Source organism: Eleginops maclovinus, chromosome 23 (genome assembly GCF_036324505.1).
Source record: "Eleginops maclovinus isolate JMC-PN-2008 ecotype Puerto Natales chromosome 23, JC_Emac_rtc_rv5, whole genome shotgun sequence".
NCBI classification, from domain to species: domain Eukaryota; kingdom Metazoa; phylum Chordata; class Actinopteri; order Perciformes; family Eleginopidae; genus Eleginops; species Eleginops maclovinus.
In genome coordinates, this window is record NC_086371.1 from 25578476 (window position 1) to 25598331 (window position 19856).

The 19856-nt window shown below is 42.9% G+C and overlaps 1 protein-coding gene across 2 annotated transcripts in view; it reads right to left on the minus strand.

The window, feature by feature from the left end:
- Positions 1-19856, minus strand: part of spdl1 (spindle apparatus coiled-coil protein 1) — a 32344-nt gene that overhangs the window by 10970 nt on the left and 1518 nt on the right. For both annotated transcript variants that reach the window (XM_063875952.1, XM_063875951.1), the window contains exon 2: positions 13863-14024. In XM_063875952.1, the coding sequence (XP_063732022.1) occupies positions 13863-14024 (162 nt within the window). The remainder of the gene's footprint in view (positions 1-13862; positions 14025-19856) is intronic.

Here is a 19856-nt window from a genome sequence, read left to right on the forward strand (position 1 = left end):
GTAGACATTCACACAGCTCAGGAGTTCAGCAGTCTTATAGCCTGTGGTATAAAACTGTCTCTGAGTCTGGTGGTCTTGGTCCGGATGCTGCGGTACCGTCTGCCAGACGGCAGCAGACAGAACAGATTGTTGCTGGGGTGATTGGGGTCCTTTAATATCCTACCAGGTGAGGTCAGCGATGTTGACCTCACCTGGTATCCACCACCAGTCAGTCACGGGTCCAGCCTTCTGAATCTCTCCGATTCGGTTTGCAAAGAACGTCAGGAATCCGTAACTCTCTTTCTGGATAGCTCCCAGCACCGTCTGACTATCAACAAAGTGGTACCACCTCTCCACGTCCAATCGCCCATGCTTCAATACGTATCCCTTTAGACGTGTGGCGAAGACAGCCCCGCAGACCTCAGCCTTGACCGCGTCGCCTTTCTGGTCGAGGGGGGTTATCTTGGCCTTTGACTCCACCAGCCGGGTGACCACACCATCTGACTTCTCCCATCGCAAGTACAATACAGCGCCATAGGACCCACAGCTCCCGTCAGAAAACGTGATTCCCCAGGCCCAGGGCTTACCCTTCCAGCCGGAGGGCGTGAGGCTTCTATGGAACTTGATGCTACTCAAGCGAGCATACTCCTTGAACAGCTCAATTGCCTTTCCTCGGAGCTCGTCAGACAGAGGTTCATCCCAGGTGTCTTTATTAAGCCTGCCAGCCTCCTGGAAGGCTCTTCTCACAAGGATCACTCCTTTCTGTTTCACAGGTGTTGCTAGACCGATTGGGTCAAACAGCCCGCCGGTTTGTCTCCCATGTTCACCCTTACCACAGCGTAGTCCTCAATCTCCTCATTTGGTGAGTCCCTCCACAGGAATCGATGCACATGAACTTCTCGTTCCTCCAGCCACACCGAATTATACATCTTAGTGATGTCTCCGATAGCTGCGTGTTCTCCCTCCCGGAATCTGAGGAGCACCGCTCTGATGGGATTGAGGATGTCTGGGCCTTTGAGTAACATGCTATTCATGCTCACCCCTCTGAACTCCTGACTGCTATTCCAGACAAGGCGCACCGGCGTAGTCACTGAGTGGGGGTTTGGTGCGGTTAGGTGACTCACCCACCATACGGCACCATCCCAGCTGTCCATTACGTCCTTGGTGAGTTTAACAGCAGCTCCCCTCTCCACCATCTCGTGAACTTGCCTTGTGTAAGCCTCTTTCCACATGGGGTCTTTCATGAGCCGCTTCTCAGACCTCAGGAACGTTGCTTCCACAGCCTTTCGGTTATTGGGAAGAGAGGCTGGGTTTTCCTTCCAGGGGTACATTGCATCCCAGTGTGGCTGGCTGCTGTGTGTGTCACACTCTCTGAAGGTCAGGCCTGCCCTTATTATCTCCAGCTCCTTCTCGTCAGCCAGGGACATCTCCTTTCCTCCCGGTGGGCACTTTCCACAGCGACACCCTCCGCAGGCAGGGTCATAGGCCGCTCCGATACTGTCCCATCTCAGCCACTCAATGACCTCTTTATTGCACGTTGCTGTTGTTCGAACTTCCACGCTGCTTTCTAGTTCCAAATGGCATCCCGGCCTTCCTACAAAGTGTTCTTCAACTTTGACTGCCACTGTCCTCATGGAGTGTGCGAAGTGCGTATTTGAGTGCCATGTGGTCACCTCCACTTCTTCAAAGAGGTCCGGATGCATACCACTCACGGTCTTGCCTAGGGGACCGTCCCACAACACCAGGTCACCGACCCTTTGCAGCCTTTGAGGAGCTAACCGGCCTTCTCGAGTACTGATCAGTAGATCGATCTCCTCCGGGCGGGCCAGTTCTCCCGGCTCAACTTCAGGAAAAAACTGCTCCAGCCGCTTCGATGTCACCACTCTGTCCACTTTAGCGATGTCTTCCATCCCGTAACAGATCATTTCGTGGAGCTTCAGGGTTCCTCGTGAGGTCCACACTTTTATTGTCACAAGATACCTTTTTGTATTAACTTTCACCTTCAATGTGCCGACACCATACACAACAAGTGAGATCGGTTCACCTGTCAGCCCTAGTCTTTCCGCAGCTTGGTGCTTAATGTAATTGGTGTCAGACGCAAGATCGACCAAGGCGCCAAGGCCGTCTCCTCCCTTTGTCGTGACAGGTACGAGCATCATGAGGACCGGATGTTCCTTCAAGCCGCTCTGTTCTATCAGACTCTCACCGGAACACACTCTCGACATTACCTTGTTAGTACAAGCTCTGCGGACAGCTTGTAACTGGTGGGGAGTCAGTCCCAACTCGGCGAACACAACCTCTTGCTCCTCTGTCGGACCACGAGGTCCCCTCTTTCCTTCCGCTTTGTTTTCCCTCTTAACAGCATCCTCCTTTGTCGGTGCCATAGGGCAGAGGAAATAGTGGTGGTCCACAGGAGTGTCGCCCTTCTTACACTCCTCCTTTCGACAGAGAAACCTTGAGGTGCAGGCACCATCGACCCCATGAACATCCAAGCACTTTGTACATGCTTTTGCCTTTTTCACCTGAGCTTTCTTCTCTGACAGATTGGCCTTCCTGAAAGTCTTACAGCGAAACAATTTTCCTCCGTGTTCTTCACCACACATACACACAGTGCATGGCGACTGCTGGGAGTCTCTTTTGACCGCACTTGCTGTAGTCTTAGTGAACGACTATTTTTCTTTCCATCTGTCACTCGGCTTCTCCCGGTAGCTTGGTCTCTCGGGAGCGTTAGCAGGCCATGGCTTGCTGGGTAGCAACTGCTCCAACCTCACAAGTAACAACTTTTGGTCTTCCAGGAACAGCAAGAGCCTGTCGAAACGGTTTCCTGAGTGGACACTGTTAACAGGGTTTCTTACATACATGAGCCACTCTCTTTTCATGATATCAGGGAGTTTACTCTCTAAAGACCGAATCACCAGCTGGTTCTGTATAGCGTCTACACACCCCAGGTCTGTGAGGTCCAATGCTGCCCTCTCCACTGCTAGGATCAACTCTAACGTCTCCCGTGACTGGTGGTTCCTTACAACAGGTCGTGATTGTAGCTCCACCACGATCTCTTCTGCCGTTTGCGCTTTATCACCATACCGGTTCTCTAATTCCCTGAAGATATCGTTTGCGTCTCTACAACGCAACAGTCTGAGCTCATTTCTCACAGCCTCACCTATACTGTCTAGCAAATGAAGTTTCTTGCATTCCTGTGACCCTGTAGGTTCTGCCTGCGCCTGGATACTCTCCCATTCAGCCTTCCAGCGCCAATAATCCCTCCTGTCCCCGGAAAACTTAGGCAAACTTATGGGTGGGAGCCTTATTTTAGGTCGGGCCCACTGATAGTTGTTACCCCACCCTTTGTGCACACCAGAGCCGCTATATGACCCGCTACTTCCTACAGAGAGCGTGAACTCTGCCCTCTCTACCCCAATGCACAATGCTGAGGGCGTTATTCCACCCCGCAGGCTCAACGTTATGGTGGAGCACACCTGCACAATGCTGAAGGCACTTCCCATGCTGAGATCGAAGGGCGGAGCAGCCCGAACGTTCGACAGTTGTGGCGTGCTGGCGAGGGTCGGAGGTGGAGCAAAACTAACATTAAGTCCACCGTCAGACTGTCGTGACTGCCGGGTGGGCTGTAATGTCTGTTGGGGAGTACTGTCTGTGGCGGCTGTCGCACACCCGCTCGGAGGTTGACTACTGACCTTAGCAACTTGAGCAACGCTGGAAGTGATGTTTGCTCTGTCGCTTGATGTGACATCCCCACTGACTGCGTCATCATCTCCCGTGTCTTCATCCTCCCTCTTCTCACCTCCATCACCGCTGCAATCATCATCGTGTTCTGTACTGTTCCTCCTTACGACCTCATTTTCACGCCGGCATGTCCACTCATCCATCAGTTGCTCCTTGCCCTCTTTCAGTGTTAAAAAGAGCACCCATTTCTCCTTTCCATGCGGCAGATAAACTCTCGAGGTGTACACAGTGTTTCTGAGCTCATGGAGTTTTCTGTCCAGTTTACTGCTTTCGACCCCTTGCTGCGTCCATGGCACTACTTTATCTCTTCCGAATGCCTCAGCCCCGATCAAAAACAGATTTGAACTCCGTTACAAGAGCACCTATATCTGGTGCTGCATACTTGGACCACAGCATTTCCATGACTGTGTTCTCAGCTTCACGGAACTTTTGCTCACTGGCGTCTCTCCTCGCCAGGGCATCTCGCAAATCACCATCGTCGTCAGTTGGGTCTACCTGCCCCTGTGCGTCGATATATTCATTACTGGCATCGAGGAGTTTATCATAATCGTCCTTTAATCTTGCTAACTCTTCTGACAACTCAACTTCACGTAAACGGCCAGCACTAACATCAAGGCGGTTTATTCGTGTTGTAAAGTTTCATTGCGCATTTGAGCGCCTCCGCTTTAGGCTCTCTAGATCTAGCTTGTCTTCCGCCATTTTGTCCTTTCTTACTTACGGTTGTGGAAGTTATTCAGCCCTTTAACAGCCCCGTTAGCTCTTGGCATCGGCTTCTCCGTTGTAGTGGCGTTGTTGACGGGCGCTCCCTTCACAGACTCCGGGTCTCCGGTACCGACACCGGCCCTCAACGATGGCTATTCTCCGCTCGGGGTCCGTGTCCTCTCCGGCACGGCTCCGACAGCGGTTTACAACTGTCCAGATTTTCACTAAACTACCTGCTATTAGTTTAATAAACTCCCCTCTGGAAGGGTTATCCGGACAAGTACGGCGGATACAACTCGAGTCACTTTACGAAGTTTTATTGCGCACACATACACAATAAATTCACCCACTGATTATCCCAAGTATTTCAGCTAAGCTAGCCCGTTGGTAACGTTACTCAGTGACATTTAGTTAGGTTACTTAGTGACACTTAGTTAGGTTGTAAACCTGCAATGCAAACACAAAACCCAAATTAACCAATGAAATTATACACTCGTTCATATTAACATTAATTCCTCATTTAGCCTAGCTTAGCTTATAGTCACTCACCGACAAGGCGTACCAGTCCTGACCATCATTTGAATGAAAACAACAAAAAGGGGGAGGCACCTTGTGGCGAGTCGTGCATATACACACACACAGGTCGAAAACCAAGTATGATAACAAAATAAACCTTAATATAACATGAAAGATATTACAAATTAATTTGAAATAAATCAGGCATATCTTGGTCAGCTATAACCCTGAGGACCCCCTTTTTGACTTTTTTCTCTTGATGGATGCAGCAATACACCACATGGTCTCGTAAGTTTAACATTTTTGTTAAATATTCAGAAAACAAGTTGAAATCCCTGTGGTCACAGCTTTTATGTGTCAACACTGTCTACAAATTAGGGATTATTTCAATCAAGAATTTTGAAATAGAAGTTAGTATTTTAGTTTAGTTTGTAGTGGCAGTCGGCAACTGAGGGAAATCAAAATGGCTACCATGTACTAGACATGATTAGATTGAAAAAACATGTAGTTTCGTCAACTCCGTCAGGCATCAACTCCTTCAGATATTTTGTCTGACGGTGTTGACATGTAAGCTGACAGAGTTGAAAAGTGCTCTAAATACTCAAGTTATTCAAATAATCCTTATACTAAAGTAATGCAAAATAACTGCATAACTTGATTATGATCTAATAACTACATGTTAATTGACTGAAAATATCTAAAATGCCAAATTGCAGCTAAAATGCATGCTTTTATCTGTACCGTAGGCAAACATGGCTAGAAAAAAACTATCAGTTGAAGATCAAAGGAAAAGAAACAGAGAATACCAGAGAAAAAGGAGAGAAAGGTTAAACAGCAACCCAGAGAGCAGAAGGGAGAATTTAGAAAAGGAGAGAGAAAGGTGGAAAGAGAGGGTCCTAAAGAAAACTGTCAAACAAGTAGGACAATTAGGACCAAGAGAAAAGCGTCATCGCAGAAAATATTGGAGGAAAGCACAGAGAAAGTCTAGGAGGTCCAGAGCTATGCAGGAAATAGATACCCCACCAGATAGTCCAGAGCAGAATGAGGAGCCAACTACCAGCAGGCATACTGTTGCAGCCATGAGGGAGAGGAGAAAAACCAGAAAACGGCACTCGAGGGAGGTGAAAGCATTGAAAAAAAAGATTGGGAAATTGACAAAAGAGAGAAACAGGCTAAAAAAACAGAAATGGCGGATAAAGAAAAAGGCTCAAATTGACAAATCAAATGACAAACGAAGTGATAAATTGATAGTAGATTCTCCACGAACAGCAACAGACAGGATGATAGCAGGAAGCCAACTTAGGAACCCTAACATTAGGAAATCTCTTCTTTTCCACAATGTTCTCTGCCGAGAGCTGAAAATGAATAAAACAACGCCTGTGGCACGGAGACATGCCATTGCTAAATCTGGTCACCCACAACTGGCATTATCAGGCAAGGTTTTAAAAAAGTATCGGCTTCTTCATAGGGTTCGCCAGTTTGGTGTTAGCTACAAGTTAATGAATGACAAAAAACAGACAACAAAGAAGGCGGCAACATATCTCCAACGTATCAGCCATACTGTTAAGGAGTTCATTGTAAACTCATCTCGCATGACAACTGATAAGACAGACACCATCACAAGGAACAAGATGAAACATCAACGGATGATTTTAACAGACTCAATGCTGAACCTCCATAGTGACTTTCTCAAGAAGAACCCGAACGTGAAGCTGAGTTACTTCTCCTTCTGTGCTCTGCGGCCCTACTATGTTACAGCACCGAAGGCATCTGACAGAAGTACTTGTCTGTGTCGTCATCATGAAAACGCAGACTTGATGCTTCAGGTTCTAAGGTCATCGGGTGTACTAAAATCAACCAAACTGGAGGATAGTTTTCACTTAGTTTGTTGCACTCCAGCAAATGAGGCCTGCCTTCTTCACAATAGCTTACGGTGCAAAACCAAGCATACAGCTCTGGCTCCAGAAATAAGTGGAATCAGTGTTCACTGGCGGCAGTGGGAGCGAGTTCAAGACCAAACAGCCAGTGGGATCCACTTCAACATGAAACTGAACATGCATAGTGGGAGTCTTTCAGAGTTACTTCATCTGTATGAGGAGAAACTAAGAAGTGAGACAACAACACATGTGTGCCTGGTTCACAATCAGGCAAAAGCATACAGAGATTTGATTAAAACATGCAGTGAGAGCACAGTTGTTTTACATGTTGATTTTTCAGAATCATGGAAGGGTAAATATGCCTCTGAAATTCAGGCTTGCCATTTTGGCCAGAACTTACCTCAGTTAACTCTTCATACTGGAATGTATTACACCAGGGGTGAAAAGGTGGCCTTTTGCTCGGTCTCAGAGTCTAAGAGACAAGATGCTGCAGCAATATGGACTCACATGGATCCTGTCCTCTGAGATTTACGGACTAAATGTCCATCAGTTACTACTGTGCACTTCTGGTCAGATGGCCCCAGTAAGCAGTATAAGAATAAGAAACATTTTTACCTCCTTTCTGAAGTACCACCCACTCTTGGCTTCACCAGAACCACATGGAACTAAATATATCTAAAAAAAATATCTACATAAGATAAAATAGATGCAATTATTTATTTACTTACGTGTCGAGAGAAATTGAAGCAATAGAACTTACCTGCCTGAGGCCCTTTGGAAAAAAGATGATTTATCTGTCTGAACCCCTGGGTTAGAGCATAGCTGGATTATAACAGATATTTCAACCAATCTGTCTGAACCCCTGTGTTAGAGCATAGCTGGATTATAACAGATATTTCAACCAATCTGTCTGAACCCCTGTGTTAGAGCATAGCTGGATTATAACAGATATTTCAACCAATTGAGATTTACAGAAACACTAACCTCATGAGTGCAACTGCTCACTTTTCTTTCAGTGAGCCATTGGAAGGAGTCAGGAAACACATGGGGAGAATTATGGATCCTGTTACACTTTTTACACAATTAACACTATTAAATAGCTTTCTAAGTTAGTCCTCATCTTATTGTGTCCTCAGTTCAGTTAGATATACAGTTTAGTTAAAATACTGTATAGATCACCTATAGAGGACCTCCAGATGGTCTACATTTGTTTTCTCTTTTGAGACCAGGAACATTTTGACCTTTTCATGTGTGCCTTAAATATCCTGTCACCAGGTGTTCTTAAGCTTGACATTCTTTCCCTTGATACTCTCTACCTTTTTCATGTCAAAAGTAGAGAAATATCTTTAATAAGTTTAATTTTCCATTAGTTTGTCAACACCGTCAGTAATGTGTCAACACCGTCAGTTGTGTGTCAACACCGTAAGATGAAGGTTTTTCCTTTTTTAAAAGAAATTCTTTTGGCTTTTGTTCAATTGAGTGTGTTCATATATATACTCCAAATGATCTACATGCATTAGTGTCTTGTTCGTGCAAAGCCACTGATTTTATATGGTTAAAATTAAAAAATGAGTAAACTAAATGAAGATAATTTGAAATGGCTTGTTCCAAAACAATGAAAAATAATATTAAGAGTCTATGCAATGTAAATTTATCACTGAACTTTGCTGAGGCACACCAGTTCTACATGCTTAAAGATGTTTCAGTGTTTTTGAATTGATCAAACTAAAAAAAAAACATTTTTTCATGTGTCAGACGGAGTTGACAATTGTCAAGTTACTAAGTAAAAGTATTTTTTTATGAAAAGTGGTTCAATAAAAAACCTGTTCCCGTTGTATATGTTGTGCATATGACCAATCACTGATTCTTGGGAATTTGGATAAAACAGGTTTTAATTTTGAAAATAAACAGTTAGTTAAATTACAAAATCTAAAGGTATATCATTATAGACCAAGGTCTTAGCTCTTCAGCAATGTACCGGTGCAACCTCCTCATTTTGTATTTTTTTTTTAAAATAGGCGTTTTTCCAATTATTACTTTGCTTTTGTCAACACCGTCAGACACAATAAAAAGCTATTTTGTATTTATTTATTTGGTCTAATATGTATTTAGAGTTTTTAAAATCATTATCTGGTAATGTGTTTAGTACACATATATGCTGTTAAATGTGAATATTCAGTTTTGTTAATTTTCTATACTGTTTCACATGTACTCCTCTAAAAGATCAACATCATACAACGTTTACTTTAAGCCTTAATAGGAAAAATAATGTGTTTTCATTAAACAAACATATTGTTGTATTAAACAAGACTATTACTTTAATAACTCACCAGCACTGAAGAAATATATCGTAAGCATATTCATTTAAAACAAATAAATCTCCCTCTGACGGTGGTGACCTTAGAACTGACGGTGGTGACACTAATCTGACGGTGGTGACAGTGGCCTCATTACAACATATTATTCCAAAATGTATTACACTCAAGTCAATAGATTCTTGCTTAACACATTTATTTAACTATTAGGTCCATAAAGTAACAATCCTGAGAACTGTGATAAACATTTTTCCAGGAATATAAGGTAGGCTTCAATTAAACCAATATCTTTTTTAAAAGTACCCCATCCCCATATCATCAAATATCAAATCATCATAGTAAAATCATTTATCATCATTTAGATGATTTAGTAATAGGCTATCATTAATAAAAGTTCCCCTTAATAATCATCATAAATAAAAAAGAATCATTACCAGTGGCAATAAGATAGAAAGCATCACTGACCTCATATTTAACTGTCAGGCAGTGCCCCCAACTCATAAAATAATATAGATCATATTCTTCTGTAAACTAAACTATAAACTATTTGATGTGAAGAACAGATACATTAATAACTACATGTTATAGTCTCTTTTCCATAAACTGAGATGTTTGAAAATACAGAAATACTACAGAACACATCTGGCACAAAAATAACAATAATTCATTTGTGAACTCCTGTGAGAATTCCCTGACTGTTTTACAGTCACTCCACCTCTCATTTAGCTTTAGGAACTATACATTTTATATGTTTCTCCTCTATGAAGTCCATGACTTCAGCAGAAAGGTTGTATAACTCCCTCGTCCTGCTTGCACGACCTGGTGATGATGGTTCCACAAGTTTGACCAGAATATGGTCATATGGTATGAAGCACTTATCCGCTCCGCCTCCTTTTGGATGGAACTGTGTGTTGGGCCCATGAGGGTGGAGAAACTCCACTTCCACATCTTGATGATGAGCGTCCACAGTGACAGCCTTTGCCAACCACCAATTCTGGTCATAAATGACCGCAAGCCAATCTCCGCAATGAACTACATCAGCAGATAGATCTGTCACAGTCCCCTCAGGACCACTCTTGGTCAGTGGTTCTTGCTCCATTTCCTCCTGCTCACTTTCCCCCCATTCCATTTCCTCCATCAACATGGCCAAAGGACCTTTTCTCTTTCGCATTGGTACAGGACCATCATCCTCAACCTGTACCCTGGATGTGTTGTCGGTCAGCTGGAATAGTGTTGGGCTGAAACACTCACACATCTGTGGCTCAGTGCAGAAACAGGACAGTGATCTGCAATGGATCTCAGAGTTTCGGTGTGTTGGTGTGACCTGATGGAGTTTCCTTGTTCCAGGTACAGGTTTTAGTGGTTGAGAAAGGAGTGCATCGTATGGCTGCACGTCAGCTTCAGCAATTAAGTAGAGCTTAGTGCTGCAAAGACTTCTGCCAACCATCTCATGAAAGAAATTCCCATTGACAATGTCATGCCCCCGCAGTATAAGGCTGTCTGCAGTCCGTTTCACAGTTCCTCCAATGCCGTCTGGGGCTCCCTTCCCATGTGAGGTGGGGAAGAAGTTCCAGGTTTGTCTCTTGAAACCTAGAGTTGGAGGGACACTGCAGAGGAGAGAAAAGTTCTTTTTGTTTTTGTACTGCTTGCTGGGGCCATCTGACCAAAAGTGAATGGTGTCAACCTTTGGAAACTTTAAACGAACATCTTTTAGGACTGGTTCCATGTGAGCCCAAATGGCAGACGCATCTTGTCGCTTTGATTCTGATACTGTGCAAAAGCCTGTTTTCTGTTCTTTTGTGTAGTACATGCCAGTGTGCAGGTTGAGCTGTGGGAGGTTCTGACCAAAATGGCATGACTGTACCTCAGAACTATACTTGCATTTCCATGCCTCAGAAAAGTCCACATGCACAATTACTGTGCTCTCATTGCACTTCTCAATCATGCTCCTGTACTCTCTGGTCTGGTTCTGAACTGAGCAGACGTGTGCTGTTGTTTCTGTCTTCAGTTTGTCTTCATAAAGTTGGATAAGCTCTCCCAGCGTGCCATTGTGCATCACAAGTCTTGTGTTGAAGTGGAGCCCATCTGCTGTCTGATCTTTAACTCTTTCCCATTGCTGCCATTCAACATTGGTCTGGTCTTGCTGTTGTGTGGGAAGAGTATGTTTGTGGAGACACCGGGTGCAGGAGCGCAGAAGACATGCCTCACTTATCTGTGAACAGCAGACAAGTTCAAAACTATCCTCCAGTTTCCTAGAATTGACAACACCATTTTCTCTTAGGACTTCAAGCATCAGCTTAGCATTTTCATGGAACTGACATTGGCATGTCTTACGATCCGATGGTCTTGGTGCTGTGACATAGAATGGACGTAAGGCACAGAAGGATGAATAGCTGAGCTTCACTCCTGGTTCCTTCTTGGTGAACTCCTTGTGGAGGTTCAATACTGTATCCGTCAAGATCATTCTCTGATGCTTTATTTTTTTGCGTGATTGTGTCCTGTTTGTCAGTTGTCATTCGTGCTGCATTATGGAAGAAATCCTGAACCTTCTGAGTAATTGTTTGAATGTATGCAGGTTTTTTGTCAGTAAGCCTCCTCTGCCGCAGTGTGTTATATGTTACGCCGAATTGCCTTGTCTGGTGAATTAGTCGATATTTTTTCAGAACCTTGCCTGACAGAGTCAAGTTATTTTTCTTGTGGGCAGACTTGTTTTGTTTCAATTCATGAATGAGTGCGTTGTGGAACAGAAGAGTTTTCTTGATGGCAGGGTTTTTGAGTTGGCTTCCCCGCAGCAGCTGCTCTGTTTTTTTTCTTGGTGATTCTTGTGTTTTTTTATTCTTAGCTTGTTCTCGTACCCAACGCTTTCTAATTTTGTTCCTATCCTTTGTTACCTCCTGAAGTTTATTTCTCATAGCTTTCAGCTCTCTAGAGTATCTTGCTCTTGTTTTCTTTCTTTCCCTTTCTCCTGCTATAGCCTGCCTACACCGAGCTGGCTCGTGTATGGCCTGATCCACTGGACTGTCTGGGGGAGTTTCTGGGTGATCTGAGCCCTTTCTCTTACGTTCTCTTGATACTTGTTGTCTACGTTTCCAAGCCTTTCTCTGACTTCTCTTTTCCCTTTCATTCAATTCATTGATATTTTTGAGCTTCCCTTCCACAACCCTCTTCTTCCATCTTTGCCTTTCCGTTCTGAGGTATTCATCCTTTAACTCTGCCTCACTGTGTATTTTTTCTCTCCGCTTCTTCTGATATTCCCTGTTTCTTCTCCTTCTCTCCTCAACTGATAGCTGCTGTCTAGCCATAACTTCCTAAAATACAAAGTCAAAGTTGAGAGTAATGACTATGAAATTGTAGGGAATTACAGTGCATGTTAGATTTGGTTAAATGTTGTCATGCCATGACATAGTAGTCATTGGAGGTGCATAGCCTACAAGGGGAATTGTATACTATATGCTATGTAGGTAGGTAGTAGGTGCACTATGTGCACCCTAAATGATGTAAGCAAAATAAACATGGCATAATAGTGAATTGAGAGAGATGGAAGGCACACTTCATCCCCTAGGGTCGGACAATAGGCTGACGGTATAGTTCATCAATTGTACTAGCATGCAGTGTAGGCTTGTATGGAAGAAATATTGGTGGTATTACAGAAATAATGGAAGTAATGAAACATTACAGGTCATATTGGTATTTATTGTGATCAACAATTATATTCTAGCCTCCTTTGAGGACCATTTGGGGGATTTTGTCACCACCGTCAGACTATATGTCACCACCATCAGACAGAAAATCTGACGGTGGTGACAAAAACCTACTCTTTCACATGATATGCCTGAGTTGTTCACATTAGCCATCTTGTTTACCCTCTATTGCTAGCTATCTCAGACCCCTTCTTGAAAAGTATACATTCATGTCATAATCTAATATAATATTATTCATAAAAAAGAAACGGTGGTGACATGTTATGGTTGTGACAGAGCAGTGTCAAAAAATATGAACAAGTTTAAGAGAAAATGATAAACTTACAGGAGCTTGGGTGAGCATGCAGTAGAGGTCAAGGTTTGACAATGGGGGTCCTCAGAAATGTAGTTGACCTTGTAGTTGCCAGATTTTATTGCTTTATATAAATATCTGACGGTGGTGACGAATATGTGGGACACATTTTGAGCTACCACAAAATAATAGTAAATATTGTTCTAAACTCACTGTTTGTAGTTTTTTATAGATATTACAATGTACTCTTTCATGTGGTAAAGATATTATTCAATTCAATTATTACTTTGATTTTTTTTAATCAAGTTGAAATTATTATCTCCTATCCGAGGACAACTGATTTTGTAGGCAATGCGCCAGCATACAATCTTTAAATTAATACAAATTAAATACAAACCTATGAAAGAACCTTACAAATGTGCAAAGGGCCCCCTGATTATAACCTTGATTCTTTCTATTCATGAAAATTTTATTAATTTTCAACAGAATTAGCACCTTTCCTAGTGGGACATGTTTTTGCCAAAGTTTCAAGAATCAGTGCAATAAAACCTTGAAACCTTGATATTGTGGTGACCTCCAGAGGTTAAATGTTGCCCTTTAATAGTTTTTGAGAAGGTGATTAAAGTATTACACATTGCGTCTTTAATAGTAGTAGTAGTAATGTTATTTAAAATACCCCTGAATTGTCATACCCCTCTTTAAATGTTAACAGTGATGGTCTATAGCTAGAGAGTCATACCTCCAGTGCGTTGGTCATCTCCACCCTCTGCTCTTCCAGTCTGCTCTGCAGCTCCATCTGCTGGTTCAGGAGGTCCAGCCCGGCCTGAGCAGCCTGATGGACCTGCTCATCCCGCTCCCTCAGCTGGCTCCTCAGACGCTGGTTCTCCTCTTCTGCTGCCATCTGGAAAAAGTGGGAAAATCTCAAAATCAATGAAAATGTGCATTCACGTTGTTTGCCAGGAAAAACGGACCAATGTGTTACTGACCAATCAGAGCTCAGTGCACAAACTTAGAGAAAGTCTTGTATCCAAACTTGGAATATCAAGTTTAGCTTTTTCTTTTACCTGCAACCCCCGGCAGCATGAAACCAACTTAGGAAATTAAAAAGAGATATGAAAGCAAATCAAAACAGGTCGAATTTTTTACTTTTATGGATTATAATCACTCGCATGCAGCGCACATTAAAGTACCAGGAGCAAAGTGACAAGGCAATGCAATGTGTGGCACATATTTACTATTTATAGGTTTGTGTTTGAGTTAAATTAAAGTTCATTTTTATTGTATTCTATAAACTACTGACAACATTTCTCTGTATTGGAATTCCAGACTCTGGAATGGCTGGCATAGGCCTACATGTAGAGCAGGGGTGTCCAAACTACGGCGGGGTGGGCTAAATGCGGCCCTTTGTCCATTTTGAATTGGCCCTCAGGAAATTCGATAAGTATAATCGAATATGGTTTCCGGCTGACGCATCATAGCACATGCAGCGTGCAAATGTACTTTTTTTTTTTTTTTTTATGAAAAATGTGTCGACTAATGGGGGGCAGCTCCATTATTCACATAACAGGCTTGAAATATACCCTTCATATTTCTCCTTATTATAAGCAATCTGAGGTTTCAGTTGGCTAGTAAGTAGTAAGGCTGCCAACAAAATAAAAATAACTGCCGATGGTTCAGCAGATGTTTTTGACTGATAATTGGCAAAATTTCATAAAAAAGGATCTATATATTGCCTTCCACATTCTGTATGAGTCCCTTCTATGTCAGAAATGATGCTACATAACTTTCACAGGTCATTTTTTTTGCTGTTAGATGGGATATGTGCAAATAAATGTAAGAAAACGCATTAAAACGTGATAATAAAGGTTAAAAAAAAAAAAACATAAATCAGAATCAGAAAACAACACGTTAATAAAGGTTTGAAATAAACATAGTTCCAATTGGCAGTGGTTGCCAAGCAACGGCTGTAAAGCTCCGGTGGGCGGGGCTTAGCGATCGCTCGGTGCTTTGATCTATGTGACGTTATTTTGGCTTTGAAGTTCAGAATGACGTCAGCATATTTTTCTGCAAAGGGAGCAGTTCCTCCCTGTCAGTCAGTCTTCTGGTTCTTACCTACAGATCAGTTTGTTCAATTTAGTACTCCACACAGCATTGCAAATAATCCACATTAGTCTTTGAATATCAGGACATTTAAATATAATCCACATTATTTTAGACATTGTTAGATATTTCACAATAATCCACATCCTTTTTAAATATCTAGATATTTAAAAATCATCATAACATTATTGTTTAAATAGCTGGTTAGTGCATTAATACAGTTATAATGACCATGAGCAAACAACAGGGAGAAATGCCAGATCTCAGAGTGACTCTGTTCCTTATTATTGAGCCCTTTATTAAAGGGATGACAGCAGATCAGTGGCTTCTGTTAAGATCAGGCACACCTGATGACGCCACCTTAATCGTAGTGGCAGATCTTGTACTGGAGATTGTGACGTCCCTAACTAAGGCCATTTTGTCTGTTCTTATGGGCATGAAGAGGTCCGTCTCTGAGGAGAGCATCAGGTCCAGTCTGGGGGACGCGCTCTCCCAGAGTTTTTCCCAAGCTCTGGACGTTCAGAGCCAGATCGAGAACGACAGCTTGGAGCTTTTAACAGCTGTCATTAGCAAAGAGGTGACAGAGAGCGTGAACTCTGCCCTCTCTACCCCAATGCACAATGCTGAGGGCGTTGTTCCCCCCCGCAGGCTCAACGTTATGGTGGAGCACACCTGCACAATGCTGAAGGCATTTTCAGGGAAAATTAGAATTGGGAGATGCCGCCGTAGAACACGTGTTAGGAGATTGGGTCTCGTCCCCGTGGAGGAACCATTGGTGGATAAAAAGGAGTCCAGATCTGCGTCACCGCTCTCAGTGATTTCCTTCCTACTAGGAAGCCAGGGGCAGAGTTCCTCAGGGGACTCAGTCATTGACATCCGGAACCAAAAATCCGTGGAAGAAATCCTTGACCAGGAGGTGAGAAAAATCACCGATCCCGTCCTGGAAGATTTGCATGATGAGGTTTTTGAACTGCTGCAAGAGGAGAGCCATCTGGAGATCGCGAACACCGCGGAGGACATCGCAGTCCTTCTGACCGAGAATGAGGAGAATTTGGAGGAGACAGATGTTGACAAGTCTACCGGTCAACAGAACCAGAAGAGCAAATGCAAGCGGGGCATAAATCTGAAGGTCAAGAACTGCTTGGCAAAGCGTTTTGCCAAGGCTTGGATTCATCGCATGGTGGTGAAGCTCAAAAACAAATTCCACTCAGACCCCAAAGCGGAAACTAAGAAGTCCATGATCTCACTGATGAAAAGTGTAGGCGTTCTTCTCGAAACTGAGGGAGGTGAACAGGGGGGAAAAGAAATTAGTATCTCTAAAAGGTTCAAGGACAGCTCCAGTGTCAAGCACGTAGTGTTTACTCAGGCACTAATCGACATGTTGTACAGACATGTAGCTAGTGGTATGTCACAGAGTGATTTCCCGCAGCCTGCTAGGCACTCGTCTGTCGGGACGTTGGCCATTCCTCAGGCGCATGCCGCCATGCACGCGGAAATCCGCAATCAGTCGTGGCGTTTTGTGTCACTGATGAGCTGGTTTGTGAACACTCAGGTCGGCACCCAGAGTCAAAGGGTCCAACAGGCCATCATGGGGCCTTACGCTCCGTTTCAGTCAGAGGCCTTGGTTAAGAGGGTCGAGGCTTTGGAGCCAGCCTCGGTTTGTAAGGAGACAACTGCCAATCGTTTGAAGGACGACGTAAACAGAAAGCGGGATTTGAATAGAGTCTTTGTTCAGATTTTTGTGGAGAAGCTCGTGACACGAGCCTTCAAGAAATCTAAAGTGACCCACACTCTTGTGGACCTCGGGGGCATCATTCAGAGCCTCTTTGATAGCATTTGGGCTGCAGTGGAGGGCTTGGACTTTAAAACCACCCCAACAACCTTCGCTGACCTTGACAAGACTGTTTACCAGCTCTTGTGCAAGAATGAGGGCTCTCCAGATATGGTCCTGGCCCTTTTGGCTTTAAAGGACCCACGAACTGGAGGTTTTATTGCCTGGTCCGTCAAAAATCACCTGCTAGAACCTCCTCAAATGTGTTGCCCCATCTGCAGATTATTTAGGTCTGTTGGAAAAGTCATCTCCAACATCTGCAGGAGCGTTCAGTAAGTGAACTGTGACGCAGGGTTTCTCCAGGTTTTCCCGCATTTTAGCATTTAACTGCAAACGATGAAAAACTGTAGCGGGTGGCATCGGGGGGGGGGGGGGGGGGGGGTTGCTCCATTTAATTACAAATAACTGTTACATTTCTTAGAGTTATGGATAAATACATTAGAGACAAAAGTGTCAAGGACGAAATTAAGAAATCAGGAACATTTGATGTAGAATTGAAATGCCACACCAGATAATTGAGAACATTAATGCTATGTATTAACTAACATGTATTAAATATAAACATCCTAAAGCAGATCCAAAAATAAATTATGAAATAATAATCTGCTCATCTCTATGTATTTTATTTCTTTATGGTTATGACGAATGTCACACGTTTCTAAAGTCTCCTGTTCACTGTGCGCAACTTATAATTGACAATAAAATTTAAAGATCGCAAGTAGACTTAAAAGCAGATCTATATAGTGACTTCCACATAGATTTGATGTCCTACGCATGTATGCGCTTAATGATGCATCATCATTCACGGTCATCTATTTTTCATCTGTAATGAGACTTGAATTTAAATGTAAGAAAAGGACAGAGGCGTGATAACTAGACTTTAAATCATTTACTTTTCCGAAACAAGTAAGTACGGTGGACAACTGACATCTAGAAAACAAAACGATTAATTGGAAGGTAATAAACATAGTATACAATTGGCGTGGGAACATGCGGGTTAAAGCTTCGGTGGTCTGGATTTCCACGAATCAGGGGTTGCTGATCAATTGTGGACTTATTGCCTGAAGATAATCGACAGACGTCAGCATATTTTCCTCTAAGGAAAGTTATGACTCTGTCAGTGCATTCTGGATTTTACTAACTGGGATCGTTTCGTTAATGTAGGTTGAGCATGTACACAGCACTTGTCAAAAACCAACTTAGTCTTGGAATATATGAGTCATGTCTAAATGCAAATCCACTTATTTTGCAAGTTGTTATATTTAACTAAACATCCCTTGTTTAAAATGGCTAGAGTCATGATCTTAAAGACAGGTCTCAAACAGAGTGAAGGAAATAAATATATTTAAGGTCGGACTAATCTATTAAGACCAGTTGATGCAAAGCAAACGCTGGCGAAATGCCAGTGATTCAGAGTGAGTGTTTAAGCAGCTTTAGTTAATGTGGACGTGCAGGGATCTGACCTGGATACGAATCAGCACGCGTTGGTCACTTATCTTTTGAGACTCAGTCTTCACTGAGTAATGTCAACGTCCATAACCTTAGGTCCATTTGTCAATTGTCTGTTATGGGTCAGCTTTGAAGCAGGTCCGTCTTCGAAAAGCATTTTAGGCATTGGGGGGAAGAGCTTTCGATTTTTGAAACCTACAGTTAGATCAAGTAATATAGCGAATCGGCAATTCAGACCTTTGACATTGGGCTTTTAAAAGCTGTTCATTTACACACAACGTGACAGAGAGTGTTCCTGCCTTTGCAAGCTGCAAGCGCCTTTTGCTTGAGGCCGATGTGTTTATTCCCCGCAAGATCACCGTTAAATGCGTGACAACTGTGCCCCATCTGCAAGTTATTAGGAATTGATTGGAAGTGCTCCTAACATTGAGGGGCGATAGTGAACTGTACCGGAGGGCTTTCTCCAGGATTACAGCATTTTGCGCAGTCTGCAATGATGATACTGTAGAGGGGGCCAGGAGTTCAGGGGGGGGGTCTTGCTCCATTAATTACAAAATCCGTGACAATAGAGTTTGGACAAGGAATTAGAAAAAACGTGTCCAGCCTGGGAAAATTTAAGAATCAGACTGTTTTGAATTGACTGCACAGCAGATAATTGAGACATTAATGCTGTATAACAACAGGAATAATCTAAACGACCAAAGCAGACAGAAATTTGAAGAAATGATGACAAGCTACCTAGTATTTTATTTCTTATGGTAAATGCGAATGTCGCTAACTATGGTCAAGTACTCCTGTTGGCCAACTTATTAATTGAATAAATATGTGGTATGAATAAAAACAATACTACTCAGACCCTAATTAGGGAACATTAAACAGGACGAATGCTAATGAAACTATGGCGTTTTAAATTAGGAGAGTAAACAGGGTGAAAAGAAATAGTAATCTCTATAATTTATGGACATCTGTATTCAAAGTTTTGTTAAAGGCATCAATCGATGACGTTTAAATCTGATAGTTGTATTACAGAGTTTCCATTCGCTGTTGGTGCGCTGTGGAACGTTTGGCATTCTCAGCGAGCACAATCATTCTAAGTCCGCAAAAATCAGTTTGAAGCTTCTTGGAGTCAAGTGTGGGTTTATTAGGTCCTGGTCTCGGGTCAAAATTCACGCCAATTCAAAGTTTGGATGTGATAAAAAAGGGGTTACATCTCATTGCCACACAAATAACACAGATGTCTCCACGCTATTTTCCTTCTAAGAAAAATTAATGACCTCTACTTTCATTGAATTATGGGTATTTTATTTAAATGTGTAGCATCTGTCTTCCCCGGGTGTTAATTTGACCCGGTGG